The 25,830-nt window shown below is 43.7% G+C and overlaps 1 protein-coding gene across 1 annotated transcript in view; it reads right to left on the bottom strand.

The window, feature by feature from the left end:
• Nucleotides 1–8,389: 8,389 nt before the first annotated feature.
• SCTR (secretin receptor) overlaps nucleotides 8,390–25,830 on the bottom strand; it is a 103,615-nt gene continuing 86,174 nt past the window's right edge. Inside the window, exons 12-13 of the mRNA XM_060261815.1 lie at nucleotides 22,201–22,242; nucleotides 8,390–8,780 (exon numbers count right to left, since the gene is read on the bottom strand). Of these exons, the coding sequence (XP_060117798.1) occupies nucleotides 8,574–8,780; nucleotides 22,201–22,242 (249 nt within the window). The 3' untranslated portion in view covers nucleotides 8,390–8,573. The remainder of the gene's footprint in view (nucleotides 8,781–22,200; nucleotides 22,243–25,830) is intronic.

The raw sequence follows: 25,830 nt of genomic DNA, 5'->3' as shown, positions 1-25,830 counted from the left end.
GCTTCTCTTCCCAGGCAGTTTAAACTGTCTAGCAAGAGGAGCCTGTAAGCAGACCTCCCCACTGCACTGAGATCCTGGCCCTAGCTTCTCTTGCAGGGCACTTCCTTCCTTCCTTCCTTCCTTCCTTCCTTCCTTCCTTCCTTCCTTCCTTCCTTCCTTCCTTCCTTCCTTCCTTCCTTCCTTCCTTCCTCCCTCCCTCCCTCCCTCCCTTCCTCCCTCCCTTCCTCCCTCCCTTCCTTCTTTCCTCCCTCCCTCCCTTCCTTCCTTCCTTCCTCCCTCCCTCCCTCCCTCCCTTCCTTCCTCCCTTCCTCCCTCCCTCCCTTCCTTCCTTCCTTCCTCCCTCCCTCCCTTCCTTCTTTCCTTCCTTCCTCCCTCCCTCCCTTCCTTCCTTCCTTCCTTCCTTCCTTCCTCCCTCCCTTCCTTCCTTCCTTCCTTCCTTCCTTCCTTCCTTCCTTCCTTCCTCCCTCCCTCCCTCCCTTCCTTCTTTCCTTCCTTCCTTCCTTCCTTCCTCCCTCCCTCCCTTCCTTCCTTCCTTCCTTCCTTCCTTCCTTCCTTCCTTCCTTCCTTCCTTCCTCCCTCCCTTCCTTCCTCCCTCCCTCCCTCTCCTTCCTTCCTTCCTTCCTTCTCCCCCACCTCATCTATTTGCTTTCTTTCTCTCTGATTCTCTCATTAGCATAACTCATTTGATGACAGGAGGTGTTGCATATGCAAATGAGTTATGCTGATAAGCTCCTGGACCCAAAACATTTGGAAGGGCACAGTCCTGACAACTTCCATGCTATAAAAAACAAAGGGAATTCCTGTATTCTCTCAAAGGATAACTATAACTATTTGAGTAGGTAATATTGGTCCAAATCCTCTTCAGTATTCTTGTTAAAAATAAATGTTCAGACAAGAATATTTGGAGGGGTGGATTTAGTATATCCTGGAGTGATATACTTATTTTCTGTTAAGTTTGGTGTAGTAGTTAAGTGTTCAGACTCTTATCTGGGAGAACCGGGTTTGATTCCCCACTCCTCCACTTGCAGCTGCTGGAATGGCCTTGGGTTAGCCATAGCTATCGCAGGAGTTGTCCTTGAAAGTGCAGCTTCTGGGAGAGCTCTCTCAGCCCCACCCACCTCACAGGGTGTCTGTTGTGGGGGAAGGAGGTAAAGGAGATTGTAAGCAGCTCTGAGACTCTGATTCAGAGAGAAGGGTGGGGTATAAATCTGCGGTCTTCTTCTTCTAGCAGGAATTTTTCCCCTCTTAGATTCGTCTAAATACATGTTCATCAGATATTTTTATCTTCATAATTCTGTGTGAATCAGCCATTTCTTGACAAAACAACCTTAAGGTACCTTTAATTTTTTCCAGTGTTTATCTGCACTCATTTTGAGTTATGTTGCAAAGAAATAATCATTTCACAAAGCCAGGATCCACACAAGACAGGCTACTGTGAGGTTCTTCAAGGGTACAGATTTCATGTCATGTGAATTTATTCAAGATATAAAGAAAGCAGTCAAAAGCATGAAGGGGTGACAGACATTTGTTCATAACTATTTTGCATAAATCTTAAGCAGTTGTGCGCAAGTGGTGCAAATAGTTGAGATTTGAGATCCAATGGGAGAAAATAATAGCATGTGTGAATCTGTGGTCAGAAATACCTACCATGTAGAAAAGTCTTCAGCACAGTTACTTTCATCAGTGAAGTAGAAGCCATTTCAGGGGGAAGTGACACGGTCAGCTTTAAAAGTAACCAACTGCTGTGTCTGTTTGCATGTTTGTAGAAACAGACTCTTAACTGCTGATTTGAAAAGCCAGTTGTAACGATCCAGGAATGTACTTATGAAACACTATTCTTTTCTATCTCTTCCAGGCAAATAGATTGTATATCCAAATTTAAACATGTTTATGTCTGTTAGCATGTTTGTTCTTCATTGTTCCATAGCAACCTTGCAGTCTTGAATAAGTGGCTTCATACTGTGTTTTATTATAGCATAATGCAGCGTTGAATAACCTGGGGGTAGATACTATCCTTTTCTTCTTTCAGCATGGTGTAGAAGTGTACCTGCTAGGGTTGACAGGTTCCTTGGATGTGCTGACAGGGAATGGGGGTGAATTTACTGGGAGCAGGACAGTGTGCCAAAAATAAACATGACATGCCTATGTGAGCCAGAAGTTATGTAAGCACATCAGGGATGGGGGGGGGGGGAATACTCTGGTTTGGAGGCAAAACTCTACGACAGAATTAAGCCCCAAAACCAGAGTGTCACCCCCCTGACATCCCTAACATGCCCACATAACTTCTAAGTCACAAAGGCATGTCATGTTTAATTTTGGTGTTCTACCTTGTTTGAAGAGGAATTCCGCCCCCCCCCCTGCAAGCCAGCTGGCCATAAGTGGAGAGGTGGGGCCCAAAAGTGGGGTGAGGAATTGTTGTCTTGGCGGTGAGGAATTGTTGCCGGTGAAGAATTGTTGTCTTGGCCAACCGGCACACATTCACTCAGTTGCACCAGTAGTACAGGGCCAGTGCTAGGGCTTTCGGTGCCCTAGGCGAGCTACCCACTAGTGCCCCCCCCCAAAAGAAAATGAAGAAACTTGAAACTATTTACATTTTTAATTTACAGGGGGTTTTTTTAATTTTAAATCTTCATTTTTTAAAAATCTCAATTTTTTTAAAAAATTGTGAGATTAAACAATAAAAATTGTGAGAATACTACTTGATCCTTTTAGCTGGAGGTGGCAGGGACAAGACCTTCACATGACCATTTCTCCTTGATCCTTTTAGCTGGAGGTGGCAGGGACAAGACCTTCACATGACCATTTCTCCTTGATCCTTTTAGCTGGAGGTGCCAGGGACAAGACCTTCACATGACCATTTCTCCTTGATCCTTTTAGCTGGAGGTGGCAGGGACAAGACCTTCACATGACCATTTCTCCTTGATCCTTTTAGCTGGAGGTGGCAGGGACAAGACCTTCACATGACCATTTCTCCTTGATCCTTTTAGCTGGAGGTGGCAGGGACAAGACCTTCACATGACCATTTCTCCTTGATCCTTTTAGCTGGAGGTGCCAGGGACAAGACCTTCACATGACCATTTCTCCTTGATCCTTTTAGCTGGAGGTGCCAGGGACAAGACCTTGTGCATGCAAGAAAGATGCTCTACCACTGAGCTAGGGCTCCCACCCCAAGTAGAGTAGGATGAGTGGCAGCATACAACTTCAACAGGGGCGAATTTCTAGAAACTGTAATTGACTCTTCAGCTTTTACAATTGGTTAATTTATCCCTGCCGGGCTCCAAGGAGAGCACTGTGCAGGCACCATCTGCTTTTGCGTTTCCCAGGTCTGTAACAGACCAGGGGAACACCAAACTGGCCAGGCAGCATCTGCGCTCCATGGAGCCTGCTTTCCATTGGGGAAGGCAGACTCTAAGGAGCACACACACTGTGCATGGTAAGAGGGGGTGCCTAGCAACACCCCCTAGACCAGGTGGTACCCTAGGTAGCCACCTACTTAGCCTACTCCCATGCATCGGCCACAGCACCAAGTGGAGTGAAGATGGCTTGCAGTGCTCCTCATCCCAGGATCAGGACATAAAAGTCTGGAGGGCCAAAGACTGAGTTCTCTGCTGCACCTTCCAGGGTCATGGGCACAGGGTGAACACGATGGCTCTTAGCACAGATTACGCTCTCTGCACTGGGGCTTTTGAGCCATCCGAGGCTTCCAACAACCCCCAGGATGTGAGCAGATCTTTGTCAGAGATAAAACAGAAAACTCTACAGAAGTACAACCAAGTCGGGGCCAAGGGTCAGAAAGACTGGTCTTGGGATCAGACAACTTCACACTGTCCCCCTGTAGAGGACAAGAAGGCTCTGCAGAGGATGATGGGGCATCAGGCACTGATCAACTAACTTCTCCTTTCAATGGATGCCTGCATCATTGCCAGTGCATCCTTCGACAAGTCCATCAAGTTGTGGGACAGGAAGACCGGGAAATTCTTGACCTCCCTGCAAGTGCATGTCTCTATGGTATACCAGATCGCCTGGTCAGCTGACAACCGCCTCTTGGTCAGTGGGAGCAGTGACAGCACCCTCAAAGTGTGGGATGCCAAGACCCAGAAACTGGCTATTGATTAGGCTGGCCATGCAGATGAAGTGTGTGCAGTGGAGTCCATGTGGAGACCACTGAGTGGACTGGAGTCCTGATGAACAGCAGGTGGCAAGTGGAGGCAAAGATAAATGCCTGAAAATATGGCGGAGATAGTTGGACCAAAAGACTGCTGAGACATGCCTGATTTGCCCCTCAGGCCTTCCTTCCTCCATTTTAATCAAGGGCCCTTTTAATTAAAAGAACCTAAGACTCTTTTTTGTATCCAGACTAAATTATTTATTGTATACACTTTTGTTGTAAGCTGCCCTGAGCCCTGCTTGTATGGAAGGACAGCCTAACAAATCTCATAAATAAAATAAAAATAAATACCGTACCTTCCAGTGCAATCCTAAGCAAATTTTCACCATTCCAGGCCCATCATCTTCAATGGATATAGAAGGTTAGCACTCTGCTCGGGGTTACATGCTTCACTTCTTGCACATATACACTGAGTAACATGTAAGTGAATAACTGAGAGGATTTTATTTTTTATTTATTTAGGCAATTTATAATCTGTCCTGTCCCAAAAGTGGGCTCAGGGCAGATGGCAACTGTTCCAGTTACCCGGTTGAGTTACCCAGTTGAGCTAATCCTGATTGTATCTGCTACGATTCATGATTTTTCTGTGTTTGTTGACATTAAGCTGTTTTTGTTTGAAGCATTCCAGTGGCTTGATAGGAAAATGTTCAAGGCAGAAAGTACTACGGGCGATATGCTGTACCACTGTTGTACAGATTCTGTGAAATAAGCTCTCTACATTGTACATGTAGCTTGCTGCCCAGTGGACAGCTTTGACCTCACTAGTTTTAACCTTTTGGACTGTGGCCTCTTTTCTTTTGTCTATCCCTGTATAATTTCAGGATGGGAGGGTCCATTTCAATTGGCAAAACCACATACCACAAGAAAAAGTTAAGCACACTACAATGGGGATACAGGTATAGTCTACACATGCAGAAATCAAGTCACAGGATACATAATTATTCCACCAGAAATCGACTTTTTATTCAGCACTGTGGGCGGACCTTCTGCTAAAGGGCAAATTTAATGATGCATCACTTTAAAAATACAGAGAAAGAGAGAGAGTGAGAACGAATATAGCAGCTGGTTAGCCAAAGATGACACATATCACACTTCAGATGTGATGCCAGTTGTGCAGGTCTAGTGTGAGTCAATGCATGATGGTTCTTAAGAGGATATGATGTTCAATATCAATATCACACCTTTGTTGGCATAACCAAAAGAAATATACAGAAACTTGTCAGCTGGACAACAAGCAATCCAATATATCAGTTCAAAGCATAAAAGGCTAAAATAAGGTTAAGAATCACAATGAAACTTGCTTAAAATGATTTTTGACAATTTCAGCCAAGAATTTGGCAACAGCTCTTGCAATATCGGTTATGTTGTCATTTAATAGGAAATGGCAATCAATCCTATTTTCTCAATTATAGATGGTAAGGAAAGACTATCTAACAGATCCTTCCAGAGATTTTCAGCTGACAGTTCAATAAAATATGCTGGATGGAATCAGGCGAGCTTGATCCGCATAGACAATATCTTTCGCTGTAAGGAACTTGAAGAAATCTCCCATAGAGAACACTGGAAGGAAATGTGTTGATCCTAGCCAGCATAAAAGCTCTCTGATGTTGCAGGTTATCAAGTCCGAATTAATATTTACCCACTTTCCTGGCAGATTGATTAAGTCCGAGTGAAGCAGGAGAGCAAGTGTAAGATTAGGCATGACACAATTTATGAAATTCTAAGTCTCTGTTTAATAAATCTAAAATTATATAATTAATCAGATGAAAATAGATCATCAATTACAATTCCCATGCGTTTGAGCTTCGACATGATTCCATCTAGCCAAGCAGCATTATGAGGATCTCTTTTTAAGTAGCTGAGCAGACTAGCTGGTTCAGCCCTGTAATATATTCGTAACCAATATTTAAAAGTTAGAATCCAAGCTTTTGTTTTAATCAGAGATTGGCCTGTTTCTGAGTAGATTACAAAATAAGAAACACAACTGGGGATTCCTAAAAGTTGTCTCAGAAATGCAGTCTAGATATTTTCTATTTTCTGATTCAGAGCATTAATCCACAAGGGGGTACCATACAAAAAATGTGATAGCGTTTTAGCATTAAAAACTCTGATTACAGCAGGCAAACATTGGTTACCATTTGGATTTGGATTGTTCATTTGGATTTGGATTGAAGCATTTGGATTGTTCAATTTCCTGCTTGCCTATATACCATTTTTGTGGTTGTCAACTTTTAGAAAAGACAACAACCTTAGATTTGGAATAGTTTATAGCAAGTGAGTTAAAATGGCAGTAACTGTCAAAAGCATTCAAGTATCTCTGTAGGCCCATTCTTGTGCAAGAAAGAACAGTTGTATCATCAGTGTACAATAATACTGGGATTGAAATGTCATTTAACTTAGGTGGGTGCCCATTTATGAAACTAAGATATCGTGCCACATCATTTTAGAAAAGATTTAAAAGATGTGGGGTTAACACACACCCTTGTTTAACACCTTTGTGAACTGGTATTTTTTTGGTTAGATGCCCTCGAGATGTGTATTTTACCTGGCAAGTCATATTTGTGTGTAAATTCTTTAATAGAATTAACAGACAAGGATCTATCTTAAGATCCTTTTGTTTCTTCCATAGCTTGTTTTTGTCCACAGAGTCGAACACACTCTTCAGATCTATTAAAGCTACATAAAGCTGACGTCAGCTGACAGATTGGATACATTCAAACAACATTATTGGCCTAGAGTAAATAGGTTTTTCCAAAAAGAAATCTACTATTGATCACTGTGTTACATTGGCTTTTCTGACCAACAAATACATAAATACAAAAAGGATGTGATGTTGAATTCATAAAGATCCTGATTTGCATGTTTAGCTGCTCTGCCTATTTTTGACTCTGTTCCATATGTGCAGATTTATAGTCAGATTTTTTAAAAAAAAAAATCCTGGCACTTTAAGAAATGTAACAACTTCGCCATCTTTGACTCAAGGCTGGTTTACATAATTTCCCAATTGGATATAACAATCTCTTTTACTCTGAAGTTGCACAACTAAGCAAGCAAATGCTGCCATAGTTAGTAATCAGTGGAGTTACAGTTTACATCAGATTACAGAGAAGACATGGCCGAGTTGATCTATTGCAGCAAAAACTACAGCTTGTGGCATTTTAAGACCTCACGGGGGAGGGTTAAGTTAACTCTACAAGTTTTCAGGCATTTCTGCAAAACCAAGGAAGCCTACCCTACCCCAGGGTGGCCCCATTGTATGGTTTTTTTCTCACTTGGGAATTAGATATATGTTGATGGGATTGCGTACAACAGGCAGCCTAGAAGGATGCGCTTATCCCACTTGGGCAGGATAAGATGCTGCTTTAGCTGTGTCACTTAACACAATTGGCATTCATCCATATTCATAACAGGTTTCTAAAAATACAAAAATAAAACACTATAACAATAACAAGGCTTCCATAAATACTTCTCATGAGGCCCGAAGAAATCTTATACACATCCAGAATATTTGGCATGTCTCCCAGGGAAGGGAGTTATGGGGCTGTTATCATAAATACATATCAAAGTGTGCTTGATGTTTTGTTTTGATGTAGGATATTCTCAGCTAGTGACAAGACTGTGCTAAAATGTAAGGAGAAACTAGTCTGTAAGGTATGCAACAGCGAAGATATCTAAAACTTTACAGGCCAAAAACTGCACTTTGAATATTGGCCCAATGACCCCTGGAAAGCAGAACAGAGAATGGAACACAGAGATGGTGTGCCTGTGGGAACCCTGCTTGCATTCTATACCAGCTTTTAAAAAGCATCCCTGGCAGCCCTTCACAAAGCACAAAGCTGTAGGCTGGCTGCCAGGTGATAGGCTAGACAATGGTTGCATCACCTGCGGTCTTCTGACGAGGTGCTCACAGTTCCTAGCTCGTAGCACATTGTTCATGTCGATGAACTTTAGCCATGAGTGGCTTTTTTTCTTGCGTTGTATTTTAAAGAAAGTTTGTCTTCCAAAATGTGTTCCCAGGCCACACAAATTTCCCCCAAGAACTACATGCAGCTCATGGGTCATTTCCATCCCAAATGACTGTAGCCTATATAATGTTGAACAGGAAGGAAAACAAGCATACAAGTATTTTAATCTGACACTCAATTCAGCTAAAAGGAACAAGAAAGGAAATCATTAGGGTGGTGGTTGCAGAAGGGAAAATAAGCAAGACTGGAACAGGAATAATCTTCATCCTCTAGGAAATTAATGTTTATGTACCATCATAAAATACTCCAGGTGATAATAATATTCAGGCCATATGCAAAACTAGGCTCTAAGCAGAGCTAATTAAGAGTCACATTTAGCTTTCATGTCCATAATCACAGAGCCTGATGAGGCAAGTGAGAGTCTACCTCCAAGCAAGCAATTAGATCTTTTCTGCACTAGACTGGTGCATTTTGCTCAGTTCTGAGGCATCCATTCTTCTTTGCTCCTGAGGGTTGGGCTTCATCAGCTGCAGCTCCTGTGTAAATCCACTTACTTCATTATGAGATGAGGAACTGTGATGCTTACGTAAATGAATGTACTTCCTTAAGTGCCACTGGCACCATTTTCTGTGAATCTCCTGTTGCACCTAAGTGAAACGTTTCAAAATACTTTAGGCAAAGAGCACTCCTACAAAGAGCCAAACATTTGCTAGTGGGGAAGCCAGCTTCTGGAATGTGTGGGCTGCATGGAGTTGGCCACCCAGATACCTCCAGCCTCATCACTGACAGCATGACTCAGTTGGTCAGTGGGGCCACCTCAGAAGCTGAATATGGCTAATGGAAGCAAAGACAACGCAAGGTCAAATGTCATGAGGGAGCACTAGGGAAGCCCAAGCTGAACCGCAGGGCACCAAAAGGCAAAGCCAGGCATGGAGATAATCACCATGGAAATGGGGCTCCTGAAGGGTGCAGTGGCAGGGCCTGTAGAGCTTCCCTAGCGGCTGTTGAAGCCCTTCCAGCCAGGGGCCAAGGAGGACATCAGGTTGACTCTTCTTCCAGACCATGACAAGTTAAGCTAAGGGAGGAGCAGGACACATGCAAAGGCACTTGAAGGTACTACCACCCCTCTAAACCTCCACATGGACCATAAAATAGAGCAACAACGTATTTTAGATCTTCCCTACAACCAGAGCCATACAAACAATTGTGTGCATGGTGTGCTATACCCCCATTTGTGGGTATTGATTGTCAGTACAGTAGGCAAGCATAGGCAATAGGGATGGGCACAAACTGGCTTATGAACTGAAGTTTGTCACAAATTTTGGGCAGTTAGTGGTTTGCAAAGTGATGTTCATGGAAGGGAAGCCCAAATGTTCCAAATGTTCCGCAAACTTTGGTGCTGTTCATGGCAGTTTGTGGTGGTTTGTGAATAGAAACACTTCCAGACAGACTGTCTTTGCTCAATTCAACTGTTTACAAAACTCCAGGGCGATGGGGGCACAATTATCCAGACTTGGAAATACTAATAGGAGCCCTCCAGTGCTTAACAGGCACTGCTGGCTGCCTAGCTCAGCTCCACACCGTTTTGACAGGTATTTGCAGAGAGTCAGGGAACTTATCAAAAGCTAGCTAGCAGAGCACATTCATTTATTCCCTCCTGATTGTGAACTCTTCTTCCCTGCTGGGGTTTGGGTGTTAGATGGACTCAGAGCTCTCTGTGTCTCTCTGCGCATACAGAGCAGAGGGGCTTAGATACTGGGTGCCTTGATTGAGTGAAGACCCACATTTTTACTGTGATCCCTCTAGGTGTCAAGTTTGCTGTGATTCTGGTCAGGCCTGCACTCAATCTTTGGTTCAGGAGAGAAGCATCCTGGGTAAAGCCATACTGTATTCCAATATATTCCAATGCTGCTAGCTTGAGCTCTCCTCACCCCCCCCCTCCTTTCCTTTGTTATGTAGTCTTGCTTTGAAATGGGAATATGTGAAAGAGTTTATCGGGCCTTCTCAGGCTGGGCATCGGGGGAGGTTGGCGCCAAGAGACGCTCAAGGCCAAAGCAGGCCTGAGAACGAAATTGTAACATCAATGTGTGAATGTGCCCTGCAAGGTACCCCTCCCTCAAGAATCCCTTTGAAGTACACCTTATATGATGGCATTCTACTGTATGATCTTCAGTCTTTCAATTTCGCTGTAGTCGAGAATCATGATATCAATAAACTAGCTATTTTGTTATCAACAAGGACTCGTTATTGAATCTGCCGACTTGACACTAGGGTTTGAGTATTAGATGTACACAGGACTCTTTGCCACCCAGTCTCTCTGCTAATGGTAAGCAGTGAGGTTTAGCTACTGGCTGCCTTGGCTGAGAATCACAAACAATGTTTGTGATTGTGATTCCTCTGGGACTTGGGTGTTAGGTGGACTCAGGGCTCATTGCCACTGTGTTCATACTTAGCTATTGGATGCCTTGGCTAAGTGAGGACTCATGTTTTATACCCTCCTGATTGTGAACTCCTCTTCCATGCTGGGGTGTGAATATTAGGTGGACTCAAGACTCCTGGCCTCGTATGAGAGGTCAGGCCAGATGACAGCCTTGCATGACCAATACACCAGGGGATCAGTGTCAGGGCTCTCAGGGGACTTGATGAGATAATCCCTCACCATCACCTCTGTCAAACCCTCCATCATTGCATGTCTGGCATGCCCACCACTGCTGGCTTCCTGGCTCACTACTGACAACCAGTAGTGGAGCTTCTCCTTGACTGGGCTCTTTGAGGCAGCATCTTTGATTCACTGTTGGCCTGCAGCCTCCATAGTCTTTGCAGAGCTTGTGCTTTTATTGCAAGAGTTCTGCATTTAGGAGAGCAAGGCTGCCTTTTATATGAGGGTTATTATACCGGCCAGCTTGTTCTCCCATTTATTGCAGAGAGGATGCAACTTGATGGTGATGCTCACCTGCAACCTCTCTGCTAAGGCCCTGACCTGTGGGAGATCAGCTAGTTCCAGTGTGGAGGCCAGCACCTGGTCCAGCCCTCAAAACAGGGAAATATCTTGCCTCAGTCTGACGGTACGGGTGCATAGCACAACATTGGTGGTGTCCTGGAAGGGTTTGAGGAAACACACCACTTGGGACGAGGTCAGCCAATCATTGGAGCTCATGTTGAGCTCCTATATCCCATGCAAGATGGTCATGGAGGAAATGACATCCTGCATGGTGTTCTATTGCTCCACCAAATGTGCAATCACAGCACTGGTGGAGTTCCTTATTCCTCTCCCCCTGCCTCTTGTGCAGCAGATGGGCAGATTTGATGCTGCTTGAGAAGTTTCAAGCAATCTGCTTCTTGAGGGGGGCAGCACCCCAGGTGGCCTTGACAGAGTTCCACAACCCCAGAGCATCTTTCAGCACTAGCTGAAGTATGTGTGCCAGGCAGACAATGCCGTTGAAGTGCACACACTCCATCTCTGCCATCATTTTGGACTGGAATCTGTGACCATATAGCCACAGTTGATGTCACCACTGACCACTGACTCCTTCAGGCTTCTCTATATCACACAGTGGCAATGTTTTCTACCATGTGGTCTGAATCCATCCCTTGCTCATGGAGCAGAATACTTAGAATAATAGAATTATAGAGTTTGAAGGTCATCTATTCCACACACCTGCACAACGCAGGAAATAACAAATACCTCCCCCTAAGTTCACAGAGACAGCAATGCTGCCGGATGGCCATCTAACCTTTGTTTTAAAACTTCCAAGGAGAGAGAACTCCACACCTCCTAAGAAAACCTGTTCCACTGAGGAACCACACTGTCAGGCAGCTCTTCCTAATATTCAGCCCAAAACTCTTTTCATTTAATTTCAACCCATTGGTTCTGTTTCGACCTTCTGGGGCCACAGAACAACTCCACACCATCCTCTATATGACAGCCCTTCAAGATCTTGAAGATGGTGATCATATCACCTCTCAGTACTGTCTTCTCCAGGCTAAACATACCCAGCTCCTTCAACCTTTCCTCATAGGACTTGGTCTCCAGATCCCTCACCATCTTCATTGCCCTCCTCTGGACACACTCCAGCTTGTCTATATCCTTCTTAAATTGTGGTGCCCAAAACTGAACACAATACTCTAGGTGAGTTCCAACCAGAGCAGAGAAAAACAATACCATCATTGCACACGATCTGGACACTATATTTCTGTTGATATAGCCCAAAATTACATTGGCCTTTTTAGCTATGGCATCACACTGCTGATTCATGTACAGTGTATGGTCCACTAAGAACCTGAGTTCCTTTTTTACACATACTACTGCCAAGACATTTGGTATTTGTATAAGGCGAAAAACCTAAAATCTTTAACCTGGTGTCGGCTTCCCTTAATATGTTGCTACATCAGCGCCTCAGGCACCTCCCTTTCAAGACGTGCCCTATGTTCTAAAATTCGTACTTTAAAGGTGCACATCGTCTTCCCTATGTACCAGACCCCACATTTGCATAAAGCTGCAAATGTTGTATTGTAGAGTGTTGTATTACTATTGACTTATTCAGGCACAGAAGATGGATACATTGATGTTTTCAGACAGTGATAAAGATAGAATCCTGACCACTTTTCCAGGTATGTTTGAGCATAAAGAGGCAGAAATGAATAGAGACTGGAGTCAGCTAGTTAGCATCCAGAAAAAAAGAGTAAGATATTCTATGCATGCCAGCTCTCTAGTTGAATATTGCAAAGTTAACAAAATACCAAGAGGTTTACACATTCAGAAAGCACCGGCTTTGTTCACTAATTCTGAGACTTTCAGAAAGAGATGGATAGCTGTGCTAAACAAATGTTCACCCATAACATAGCCCAATGGCACAGAGTGGCAGTCCTAAATTCTGCTCATGACCTGAGTTCAATCCCAGAGGAAGCTGGGTTCAGTAGCCAGCTCAAGGTTGACTCAGGCTTCCACCCTTCCAAGGTTGGTAAAATGAGTACCCAGCTTGCTAGGGGGGAAGTGTAGATGGCTGGAGAAGGCAATGGCAAACCACCCCATTAAAAAATCTGCCGTGAAAACGTTATGATGCGATGTCACCCCAGAGTCGGAAATGACTGGTTCTTGCATAGGGGACTACTTTTTTAAATAAATTAACCCATATTTTTCCAACATATGGATGTTTAAAAGAGACATAGATGATTTGTTTATTTTATACATTAATGACAATACTGCTGATAAATTTTTGAATTGGATTAATAATTTGCATAGCAATATTAAATTTAAAGACAGGTGGAACAATAAGAGAATTAACTATCTAGATGCAACTGTTGAGAAGGATGAGAAAAATGTACTGTTTGTGGAAACTTATAACAAGCCTACAGATAAAAATAGGCATCTTCATTATTGATCATATCATCCGAAGCATATTCGTACAAATTTACCATATGGTCAATTTCTGTGAGCATGAAGGAATTCATCCAGATTAGAAGACTACTGTAGGGAAGCAGAGAAATTGACAGAACAACTTAAAGCAAGGGCATATCCTAGGAATGTAGTATTAAAAGCTAGGACAAGAGCAAAGGGATTTGATAGGAAGGAATTACTAAAGGATAAAATGAGACCAGAACAAGAAGTCATGACTTGTGGTTTTTTGAATTCACCAATAGCATATCAATCAGTAGATCTATAAAGAATTTATGCCATATAGTGGCACATCTTCCGGGATGCCAGTCACCCCTCAAAATTGGTTATCGTAATCCAGTAAACCTGAGGAATAAATTAGTAACAGCTGAATTTAAACAACAGCAAGAAGTGGGGGGAGGGGGGAACTACAGGAAATTATCCCTGTGGAAACTGTTCCGTGTGTTGTATGATGCATACAGTAAAGGAGTTTGTTAATCCAGCAAATGGGGAGAAAATTAAGTTGAGACATTTTTCAAATTGTAACTCAAAACAATTAATTTATGCAGCTTCATGCAAATGTGGGATCTGGTACATAGGGAAGACGATGTGCACCTTTAAAGTATGAATTTTAGAACATAGGGCGCGTCTTGAAAGGGAGGTGCCTGAGGCACCAATGCAGCAACATTTTAAGGGAAGCAGACACCAGGTTAAAGATTTGAGGTTTTTCACCTTTTACAAATACCAAGCCAAATCTTACGTCAAAGAAAACGTAGAAAACATTCTTTTGCAACAAGAATGTTATTGGGTTCATAGACTTCATACTGTAGCACCAAGAGGAATGAACTGTAGCATTGATTTTTCGGCATTTTTGGGAATGTAATATGTATGTGATATATATATAACTGACATGATTGTAAGACTGTAATTCCATTTATGATTGTTTCAGTTTAAGAATATTTATGTATGTCTCTTTAAGTAGAAACAGCTTTGGCTATATAATTAGTCTAAGGAAGTGTGAAAGTTGAGAGCCGGAAACGGAAATTCTAGAGCAGTATGCGTTGATCCGTGTTAGAATACTTGTACTGTGGGTGAGTTGTTTCACAATGAGCACATGTGGGGGAAAGTGGTTGGTTCTTTTGTATCATATATTGATGAATTGTTTTAAATATTAGCTCCAAAAGCAGCATCAACGGGAGAAGGCTGACGAAGGGTTGAGAACGCAAAACCATAAAGAATCCTGGAGATACGGTTCCTTTGTTTCTCTCTGTGAGAATCAACAGGTGAATGCCTCTAACTACACCCAAATTAAGGACTGCTGAAAGCAACAAAAGGCTGCGCCTTATGGATTTTGTATGAAGTAAAGACTGATAAGTGTGTTCTGGCTTTGAGAAGCTGCATAGGATATGTTGTTACATTGTATGTTGATAGCATTATATAGTATATTTATACACACATTATTGTGTGAGACTATCAATTTGACTGGTGAGTTTTCTTGCAACAGTGCTGCTGGCTGCTCCAGATGTTTGCCGTGAAGTGCACAGTTCTGACTTGCATGCCAGAGACCTGAGCCTTTACCATCACCATTGCAGCTGGTGATAGGCTATGTCCTCCACAAGGGAGAAGGGTTGGCCATCCACAGCAATCATCTTGCTGCTGACAATGCAAGTGATTGCTTTCTGGGCCCTCCATGCAAACTTTTTGACCTCTTGGAGGATGGCCTACCTTGATGTCCCATCCATGGCAGCCCAAGTTCGAGGAAACTTTCTTGGAGGGGCCTCCTGCTCCCCTTCCATTTCTCTTTGCTGAGAGGGAGTGGGTCTCCTCTCCCTCTCACTGGCCACCACTTTTTCCTCCTGCGACAACATAGTTGGGTGTGCCGTTTGTAGGTGCTTGCAGAAGATGGAGGAGAAGTGTTGGGGCAGGTTTGCATCCCTCCAGACATGGGTGTGGCACACCAGGCACTCTACCGCACAGGGAGGGTCTGAAAATGTTTCCAAAGTGTGGCCCCAGGATTGGAGAAGATGAGGGCCACTGCTTCTTTCTGGTGCTGGGCTGGAATGGGCATGGAGGGGTGTAGACAATGTGGGAGCAGCAACAGGGAGATGTGGGAGGATGCTTCCCCTCCCACTCTGAATCACTGCTGTCATTGTCCTCCTGGCCAGAGAATGTTAGCAACTGCTGGTGTCTCTGAGGAGGGCTGCTAACAACTCTTTTGCCTCTGTGGAAAGCCCCAGGGCCAGGAACAGATAAGGGGTAGGAGGCGCCAAGACTTTGGGGGGGGGGTGCTAGAGAAGGGGTTTTAAACCTTAAATCCCTTCTCTGGGGTGACACCGCAGAGGTGGCCTGATCTCTCTTATACTATGGGCCCATAGGATAGAATGGGGGAGGGGGGTGGAGGTGAAAGTAGTTATTTCTGCCTAGGGCACCAACGGTTCTAGGGCCAGCCCTGCTCCTTTCAGAAGTCTCTTGTCATGTCTGCCTTTCTGTGCTTCCAAATCTGTCTTTGAATAATTGCGGGTAGCCCAGCCAACCTGACACTGACAAGTGTTTGTTTTCCCCCAGAGAGTAGTAGAAGAATTTGCTGTGTCAGCCCTTAGGGGGCTGTGAGAGTTGTGGGCAATGGGCATGCTTCCTTTGCTTGTCTAACGAGGCTGGGGGGCCCACCATGCTGTTGTCATAGGGTTGTAATGTTGTTGCATCACTTAAAATGGAAAACACTGATTTTGACTGGTCTGGTGGGGCTGGGGTGCACACCAAACTGTTGTGGAGTAACTTTGGGGAGCCCACGTTGAAACTCTGGGGATATCTTCCTTTCTGTCCTTTGGAGGGATTTATGTGTGTAGGGCTTCCAGTGTCTGGCCGGGGGGGGGGGGGGGGTGTTGCTCAGGTGATCTTTCCCTGTGAGTTTGGTGTCACTGGCTTGTTCCTGAGCCTGTCTATAGCTCAAAGCTGTAACTGCATCTGTCTTTTCCAGAGGCTGCACTGGGGTGGGAAACCTTTTTTTGGGGGGAGGGGGATCCATAACCAGGACCCCAAAAATGTAATCCTTCCCTAACTTGGAGAAATTGTAGAGAAGCAGGCAGCAAAGTGAGGTTCCCTGTGCATTTGGTGTGTGTTGCTTGCAGGGATTCATTCTATACACTTTTGTACCTGTGTCTGACATTTTCCCCGAAAACACTTTCTTGACTTTACCTTGGTGCTGTTGGGTTTGCAGTGCCACCAGTGGTGTTGCGGAAAAATTCTGAGTTGACTCCTTTATGAAAACCATAAATTATTCACACACTAATTGACGTACTTAAAAATTACTTATTGCCTATAAGCTTTGCAGGATTTAGCTGCTTGAAGAGTATTTTAGGTCAGGAGAGTTTATCCTAAGGAGAATCTTAGATGGGAAAGAAGCAAATTGGCAAGAAAGATGTTTTGCTTAACTGAAGATGAGAAACTTTAGATAGCAAAAATTTCTCACTGGCCTGTTTTGTTCAACATCTAACAGGGATAAATGTAAAGTTCTGCAATCAGGTAGGAAAAATCCCATGCATAGTTATAGGATGTGGAGTCTTGTCTTAAAAGTAGTATGTGTGAAAGGGATCTAGGGCTCTTAGTGGACCATATGCTGAACATGAGTCAACAGTGTGATGCGGTGGCTAAAAAGGCAAATGCAATATTAGGCTGTATTAACAGAGGTATAGTGTCCAGATCACATGAAGTGATAGTATCGCTTTACTCTGCTCTGGTAAGACCTCACCTGGAGTATTCAGTTTTGGGCACCACATTTTAAGAAGGATATAGACAAGCGGGAACAGGTCCAGGGGAGAGTTACAAAGATGGTGAGGGGTCTGGAGACGAAGTCCTATGAAGGAAGATTGAAGAAGCTGGGCATGTTTAGCCTGGAGAGGAGGAGGCTGAGAGGTGATATGATCACCATCTTCAAGTACCTGAAGGGCTGTCATATAGATGATGGTGTGGAATTTTCTGTGGCCCCAGAAGGTAGGAACAGAACCAACAGGTTGAAATTAAATCAAAAGAGTTTCCGCTCAACAGTAGGAAAAACTTCCTGACAGAGTGGTTCCTCAATGGAACAGGCTTCCTCAGGAGGTGGTGGGCTCTCCTTCCTTGGAGGTTTTTAAACAGAGGCTGGATGGATGGCCATCTGACAGCAATGCGGATCCTGTGAATTTAGAGTGGGGGCATGGCAGTATTTGTGAATTTCCTCCATTGTGCAGGGGGTTGGACTAGATTACCCTGGAGGTACCTTCCAACTTTATGCATCTATGATTATCTGAGTCCAGCTTGAGATATAAGGGAGATGGACATTAGCCAACATGGGATCCCATCTGCTCTAACAGGTGCTGAGAAAGATGTCAAAATAAAATTAATAGGCAAGATATTTATCTGTGATAAGCATGTGAAAAGAGAAGGGTTCTCAAAGCTAAAAGCTATATAACCCTTAATTTTTTTCCCATTTCTTGCCAGGAGCTCCTTGCATCCAGCACACCCCCAAGACTTCTGTCCTATGGGCAGATAGTCATACATGTGACACTCAATGCAAAACACTGGAAAGCCCCCACCCCCCTGCTGGCTTTCTACCTTCATGATAGCTTTTTTGAATATATATATATATATATATATATATATATATATATATATATATATATATATATATATATATATATATATATATATATATATATATATATACACAGTCCCCTTTTAAATCCTGTTTGTTTATGTGGCTCCCCTTCTGGAGGTCAACTTACCTTATTGGGAGCACAAGGAAAGTAGGGATCTGGGTTCCTGATCCTTACAGAGCCCCTAGGCTAAGAGCCACAGGTCAAGAGCTCTTTAGCTCTCTGGCAAGGCGCAGCTTACCAATGCAAAGAGGGTGGGGAACACAGCCGCTCCTAATCAATCAGCAACAATCACCTTCACCTTCAGCCCACTCAACCAAATAAACAGCAGTTCCCCAGCAACAACAAACTCAGAATTTTCAGCATTCACACAAACTCAGAAATTCTCAGCAACTTCCCCAGCTGCTCACCCTTATATCTGTTATTCTCTGTTCTATCTCAGAGCTTCTCTGCTCTCTCTCAGAACTCTAAAAAGTACTACTGCCACCTTTTTACTACCCACAGGAAAATTCAGGTATTTTCAATACCCAAATTCCAGAAAAATCTTACCTGTTGTGTTTATGTGTTGCTTTCACCCCATAGCCACTGGGGGCGGAGGCTGTTGGGGCACTGCCCCCAACTTCAAGATCCTCCCCCCAAAATTCCAGGGGGCCCTCCAGGGTGCAGCCTGCTTTTTTTCTTTTTCCCATGGCTGAGCCAGCAAAGCAGCAGCAGCTGGAGCTAGGAGAGCTGAGCAGGGCACAGTGCACTGCTGCAGCAAAAGCAGCAGACAGAAAGGAGGGAGGTGGAGGAACCAGAGGTGGAGGAAACTATGTGGAATGGGCCGGGGAGGAGGGGACAGATGGAGCCACTGGCTGCAAAATGCTGGGATGGGGAAGAGGGAGGTGGAAGGAACCCCCCCCCCCCTTCTTGCAACATGCAGTCCCTTCTTGACTCCAAAGTTTTAGGGTTGGCTGCCTTGACTTGGCCACTTTCAGAGCCTTCAGCTTTTACCCCTACCTCAGCAAACTTCTGAGAAGCAGCAAGCCCCACAGTGGATGGGAAAGGGCGCCCCCTTACTTTTAAAGTCCTGGCTACATCCCCGGCTGCTTTTAAAACTATGGACAGTAAAATTGGGGGCAACACTACTGAAGAAATTTGAAGCATGTCATGGGTTCTAGTCCTCCATTTTTTGTGCATTGTGCCACCAGTCCCAATGGACCTCTGCCAAGAACTCATTTTGGTTCACTCTGATTCATAAGGCTTGCTGAGCCCTTCCTCTGGACTAAGAAGTGGAGGGGCTCTTCCCTCATTATAAGGGCTATACCTCCCCTCACTGTATCTTCTCTCATATAGCTTCCCACATTGTAAGGACCATATGTGAATCAGCCCCTATGGCTTAGCCATGGTGTAAGAAAAAACCTAGCTAGAAACAAGTGGAACTTCAGGGAAAGTGCACAGACTAAGAAAACAAAACAAAAAATCCCCATGTGACAATAAATATATACGTCACTGAATATAGTTTTTATCTTTTTAATATAAATATTTGCTGTATTTGTATGTGTATCAAAATAATATATTATATATTGCTCTATTATTATATCATACAAATAAGCAAAAGAGAAAGCCGTGTCAACTGAATAGCAATCAATCAGAATAGCAAAAGCACAAGCTCATGGCTCAATACTGCAAATATTAAATATATTTATGCACACATAAAAAGCGACATCAAAATACTTATCAAAAATACAACTATATGCACACACAGTTGCACAATAATAACGCTGACCTGAACCAAAACAGTCAATTAATGATGCCGCTTCACTTGCCAAATGTGCATCTGTCTGTAATTTAAAGACCAAGCGCTCTATTTTTACTCATACGCTCATATGAAGTCCAATATGGTGAGATGAAATTGTCTTTTGATGATCACTGTATTTCAAAAGTCCCAAAGTCAGAAACCCCAAGCGTAATGGCGGACCAGTAAACAAACAGTTTCCCAGAAGAATGTTTTGTCAGGCGCTGATAAAATGAAGTTGGGACTAACTTTCAAAAGAAGAAACATATTAAACAAGTGATGCAATCACAATAACTTTTCAAGTCAGTGTAATAATGCTCCTGCTTTCGGACGTATTTTGATAAGTCACTTTTTATGTGTGCATAAATATATTTAATATTTGCAGTATTGAGCCGCGAGTTTTGTGCTTTTGCTATTCTATTATACCATACAACAGTAAGGTTTTGCTCAGGAATCACTCAAGTAGACTTCTCATGTGGAAGCAGCAAAATGGGTGAGGGTAGTTGGAACAGCAAAATGGGTGAGGGTAGTTGGAACCCCAGCCGCTCCATTTCGTTCCAGATCAGGAACCTCCAGCACCATCCTGCTGGCAGGCTTCTCCTCAGAAAGGCAGGTAGCCCAGTCCCTGCGTCTCTAGTTCCACTCATGGTAGAAGAAGAAGAAGAAGATATTGGATTTATATCCCGCCCTCCACTCCGAAGAGTCTCAGAGCGGCTCACAATCTCCTTTACCTTCCTCCCCCACAACAAACACCCTGTGAGGTGGGTGGGGCTAGAGAGGGCTCTCCCAGCAGCTGCCCTTTCAAGGACAACCTCTGCCAGAGCTATGGCTGACCCAAGGCCATTCCAGCAGGTGCAAGTGGAGGAGTGGGGAATTAAACCCGGTTCTTCCAGGTAAGAGTCCACACACTTAACCACTACACCAAACTGGATCTCCTGGGTGATGTCTGGGGTTGGGGCTGCACTTAGTAGGAAAACTGAAAGAGTCTTGGCAAAATGTAAGATTTTGCTCAGGAATCACTCAAGTAGACTTCTCATGCAGAAGCAGAAAAAAGTTTATTTGAAGTGAATCAGCAAAACAAACTCCTTGTAGCATGTTAGCAAGACTGAGGTCTTGCCAGGACTAAACTAAAACAAAACCTAAAAGTCTTTTATAGATACAACCTGTCATGCATACTCCTGCTTAACCCTCCTGCCTGTATCAGTTCAAATTGGGCTCCCAGGCTTGGATGTTTGGTATAACCAAGGCCACACATACCAGGATAGACACATCTTCAGTCACTGATAGTCTCCATAACCAAGGAGATATGAGTTCGCACAGATGTTTTCATTTTCAGGAGGCTCCAATCTCACACACATTATAAAGCTACAAAGAGAATAATACTTTCAAATGCTCAAGGTTTTAATCTAATCTAGATGAACATGATAGTTATATATAAGTGAATATATGCACAAGAATTATTATAAGAATACATCATAAAATTTATGTGTTTAAGTATAAAAAACATTCAGTGCATAATAAGCAATGACAGTAATACTAGGATAATCCAAACCAATTAGAATGAATAGACAGCACTGAAGCAGAACAAACAGCCTTGTCAGGATCTTGTTCACAAGAACAACATCGCAAAAATACAATACAAAAATAAACTCACAATGGCAGAAAAAAATATAAAAATGTCCAAAAATTTCAGTCAGTGCCCAAAAATGCATCCAGCATTCCAATAGGCAAAAGTAATGTACAAGGGTGAAAATGATGAAGAATTATTGACAGCAGATTTAAAGAGCCAATTGTGGCAAAAAACCCATTAAAGCAACTCATCCAGCTTCTTATAGCCAGTGTGATTGAAGAGACCTTGAAAGCTGGATGCATTTTTGGACACTGGCTGAAATTAAGCCTTGAAAAAGAGCATAAAGTTTGAAATGGACTATATATAGTTAATTACATCCATCAGGTTTATCATGTATGATCTTCGGGGTCCAGTAGAACAGTATTGGTTCTTATACATTTTTCTGCTATTGTGAGTTTATTTTTGTATTGTATTTTTTTGATGTTGTATGGTATAATAGAGCAATATATAATATACTATTTTGATACACATAAAAAGACAGCAAATATTTATATTAAAAAGACAAAAAACATATTCAGTGACATTGCATACACTTATTGTCACACAAGGATTTTTTTTGTTTTGTTTTCTTTGCTTGTAAGAAAAAGCCTGGCATGGTTGACATGATGAATGATTGATAAAAGTTTTAATGAATTTGTGTTTGAGTGATGCTTACCTCACCATTAAGAAAGCAGTAAATCACAGCCACAACAAAACCCTGAAACAAAGCAGAGCCATATTACCAGATGTGTGTGTAAAGCGCCATCACGTCACATGTGACTTATGGTGACCCCAGCAAGGGGCCTTCAAGGTGTGAAAAGCAGAGATGGTTTGCCATTACGGTACTTTCCCTTTCAGAGTCTTCTTTGGTGGTCTCCCTTCTTAGCTTCCAAGATCTGACAAGATCAGGCTATACCATGCTGCCTTCCCTCCCCATATTACCAGATATACAACTGAAAATGGCTAATTGGATTCCAGAGTAGCCGAAACACAGACTGTATACATACGCAGATTGTTGTTGGTTATATGTATGCCAGTTCCTTCCAAAGACCAACTGACTTATTCTTGGTGGGTGTTTCCGCATGGGTTATTTGCCCCAAATTTGATGCTAGGAAATGTTTTTTCCCCTTGCTTTCACACAGCATCTTGGTGCATTCATGCATCTCTTGGGGTTTCCACAGTTTTTCTCTTACCACTATATTATACTTTCCCAAACCTGCTTTGCGCTGAAGTTTTGAGAAAGATCACAACAGAGCCTGGCGAATGCTCTGTGAGTGGGAATATTTTCCCAGTCCTACCCGCACTGCAGCCATTTTCTTTTTCTTCCCTTTCCCTTTCAATCAGCAAATGAATGCCATTATATTGATGTACTATTATACCAATATGTGTATCACGTTCCCTTTCATTGTGAAGATATAAGGGATATTGCTGCAAGAAAAGGAGTTACTTTTAAAAAGTATAATGTTTTTAAACTTTTAAAGTTTTTAAAAATGAAATTCAGAGAGTGCGGTACATATATTGATATTTAAAAGTATCAATATAACGTACAATTTAAAAAAAGGAAACCTGCTGTGTGGAATATTACCAGAATATTATGAACCAGCTACAAGAGCACTTCACTCCCAAGCCCTCCATCATTGAGGCTTCATGCATTCCTACATGCATTCTGTGCGAGGAACCAGGCAGCCAGGGAGTCAATCACTGCCTTCATTACAGGGGCCCGCTACTGCAATTTCAGCAACCTGAAGGAAGCACTCCAATACAGGCTAGTGTGCGGCCTCAAGGACAAGTGAATCCAATGGAGGCTCCTTGCCAAGAAGGACCCCATGTTCCAGGTTGCATTGGAAGAGGCCCTCACCATGAAGGCAGCCGACCAGTTCGCCGTCGAGGTCTGCCAGTAGCAGAGCCCACCAGCTTTGTGAAGGCCTGCCGTAGCAGCCCACCATGTGGAGTCTTCCGACGAGTGTGAAGAGGCCCTCCAGATGCCCTGGCCAGCTCACCACATCACTCGCCCTACCTCTGCTTCTTGCACTGCCGCCCCTGCCACCTCGACACCCTGCGCCAGTTGCAGAGACCTCCACTAGCAGAGGTCCTGCTATTGCCGCAACACCATATGCCGCAATTGCAGCAACAAATGACTTTCCTCAACAACAAATGACTTTCCTCAACTTGACACTGTGTCAGCTGCTCCTGCATTGCCTCATGTATCTGAGTATTCTCCATCCAAGTTGACAACTCAGCCACCACCATCGTTGTCGGCAAACTTCAATAACACAAAAGGTAGCTCCATCAACCTCAAGCAAGAAAACCTTGGGAAAGAACTACCTAATACCCTTCAAGAACGCATTATGAATAGCCATAAAACCCTGGAAGGTGCTTTAACAAACAAAAATTGCTGTGTCTTTTTAGACAATGAAGGTGATCTGAATACAATTTCAGCTGCAGACTGTTAATATTGAAAAGGCTCCTTGCCTGATGGTGTTAGACATGGGCTCCTCCATTTTGATCATTTTGGAGGAGACTCTCAGGAGATTCTGTCCCAAGGGGGGCCTAGCCTCAGGTCTGCGGATTTCACCCTCAGACTTTTCTCAGAACGAGGTGGCCATAATGGGGTGGGGCAAGTTCAGGGTAGGGTACAGGCACTTTAATGGACTTTTGGACCTGCTGGTGGTTGGGGAACACCGCATGAGTTTGCTAGGACTGGCATGGTTCACGCCCATGGGTTTTACAGTCACCAAAGTGACTTGAAATACTTGAACCCTGTATTTGACTCCTAATGCTTGGGGAGGGTATGTGATGAGTTCCTCTCCGTCTTTGATGGGACTTTGGGCTATCAACCAGTATCCTTAGAGCTAGACCCTCAAGTGCATCTGTCAAGCGTGCTCATTTCTGGACCACATTTTTTCTATGTAGAGAGCAAGTCATCAGCTCTCCACCTCTCCCCCCTTATTTACAGCCAGCAGGCGCATAGGAAAACCATCTGACCCTGGAATGTTTATATTACAGGCTGGCCATTATTACCTCCAAGTCGCCTCTCCCCCGGTTTCACACAGACAATCCTTACCTCTCTACAAAGAAGTGTGAGAAGGTTTGGTGTTTCCAATAGCCTAAAATTCCTTAGTAATAAAATAGATAGTTGCCTAGTAACCTCTGAACCCGTGACTCAATATGCAGCTGTAATGTAACCTTTGCTGACATCCTATATAGCAACTGTGTAACTGTTTGTACCCCATTACTCCCAAGGCTTGTGTCCTTGACAAAGCTCTTGAGTTTCTAACAATAAACCTGCTTTTGATTATAAACAAAAGACTTGGTTATTGAGAAATATCGGCGCTTGACAGCATCTTATAAGGATGAAGACCCAGGGCATTCCATTCATGCTCAAACCTAAGATTGAGGCGGAGTTAGACCACCTGGTGGCCCAAGAGGTCCTAGAGCCTGTGCCTCATGCAACCTGAGAAACCCCCATAGTGACCCCCATTAAGTCCAATGTGGACGTCCACATCTGCATGAACTATAAGTGCACTTTAAACAAGGCACTACAGGACCACTCCTACCCGGTGCTGTTAGTCAGCAGCCATGTTTTAGCATCCCTGGCTGCTGCAAAAATATTTGGAAAATTGGGCCTGGTCCAGGTCTACCAACAGTTTCCCATAGATGAGTCTACCACAGAGGCACAGACAAATGTAACACACCAGGGAGCATTCTGGGTGAGGATGCTGCAGTTTGGGGTCAGCGTGGCCCTGGGGATCTTCCAGAACTTAATGGACTTTCTCTTAAAAGGCATCCCCGGGGTCCAGCCCTTTTTTTGACGATGTTCTGATCACAGTTCCTACGGAGGAGGACATCATCAATCGTCTCTGCGCCGTCCTGTAACGTTTCGAATTGACTGAGCTCAAAGTGAAGTGGGAAAAGTGCCTCCTGGGGGTTCCGCAGGTTGAGTAGACACAGAGGGTATTCAACCAGCACCCAGCAAGATTTGTGCCATAGTCGATGCTCCCAAACCCAAGTCCAAGCAAAAACTGCAGTCTTTCTTGGGGCTCCTGAATTTTTATCATTCCTTCTTGCCTCTGAAAGCAATGTTCACTGAGCTGCTTCACCATCTTCTCAACAAGAAAGCCCCCTGGGTCTGGGGTCACAAGCAAGCCTCTGTGTTCCAGGCCATCAAAGACCTGATTTCCAACAAAGGTCCTGGTGGAGTTTGATGAAAAGCTGCTGGTCGTTCTCGCCTGCAACGCTTCTCCATATGGTGTGATGCCGTCCTTAACCACCGACTCCCGGACGGCAGAGAGGTTCCCGTGGTGCA

Source organism: Heteronotia binoei, chromosome 21 (assembly GCF_032191835.1).
Source record: "Heteronotia binoei isolate CCM8104 ecotype False Entrance Well chromosome 21, APGP_CSIRO_Hbin_v1, whole genome shotgun sequence".
Taxonomy (NCBI): domain Eukaryota; kingdom Metazoa; phylum Chordata; class Lepidosauria; order Squamata; family Gekkonidae; genus Heteronotia; species Heteronotia binoei.
This window is presented reverse-complemented; position numbering and strand designations above follow the sequence as displayed.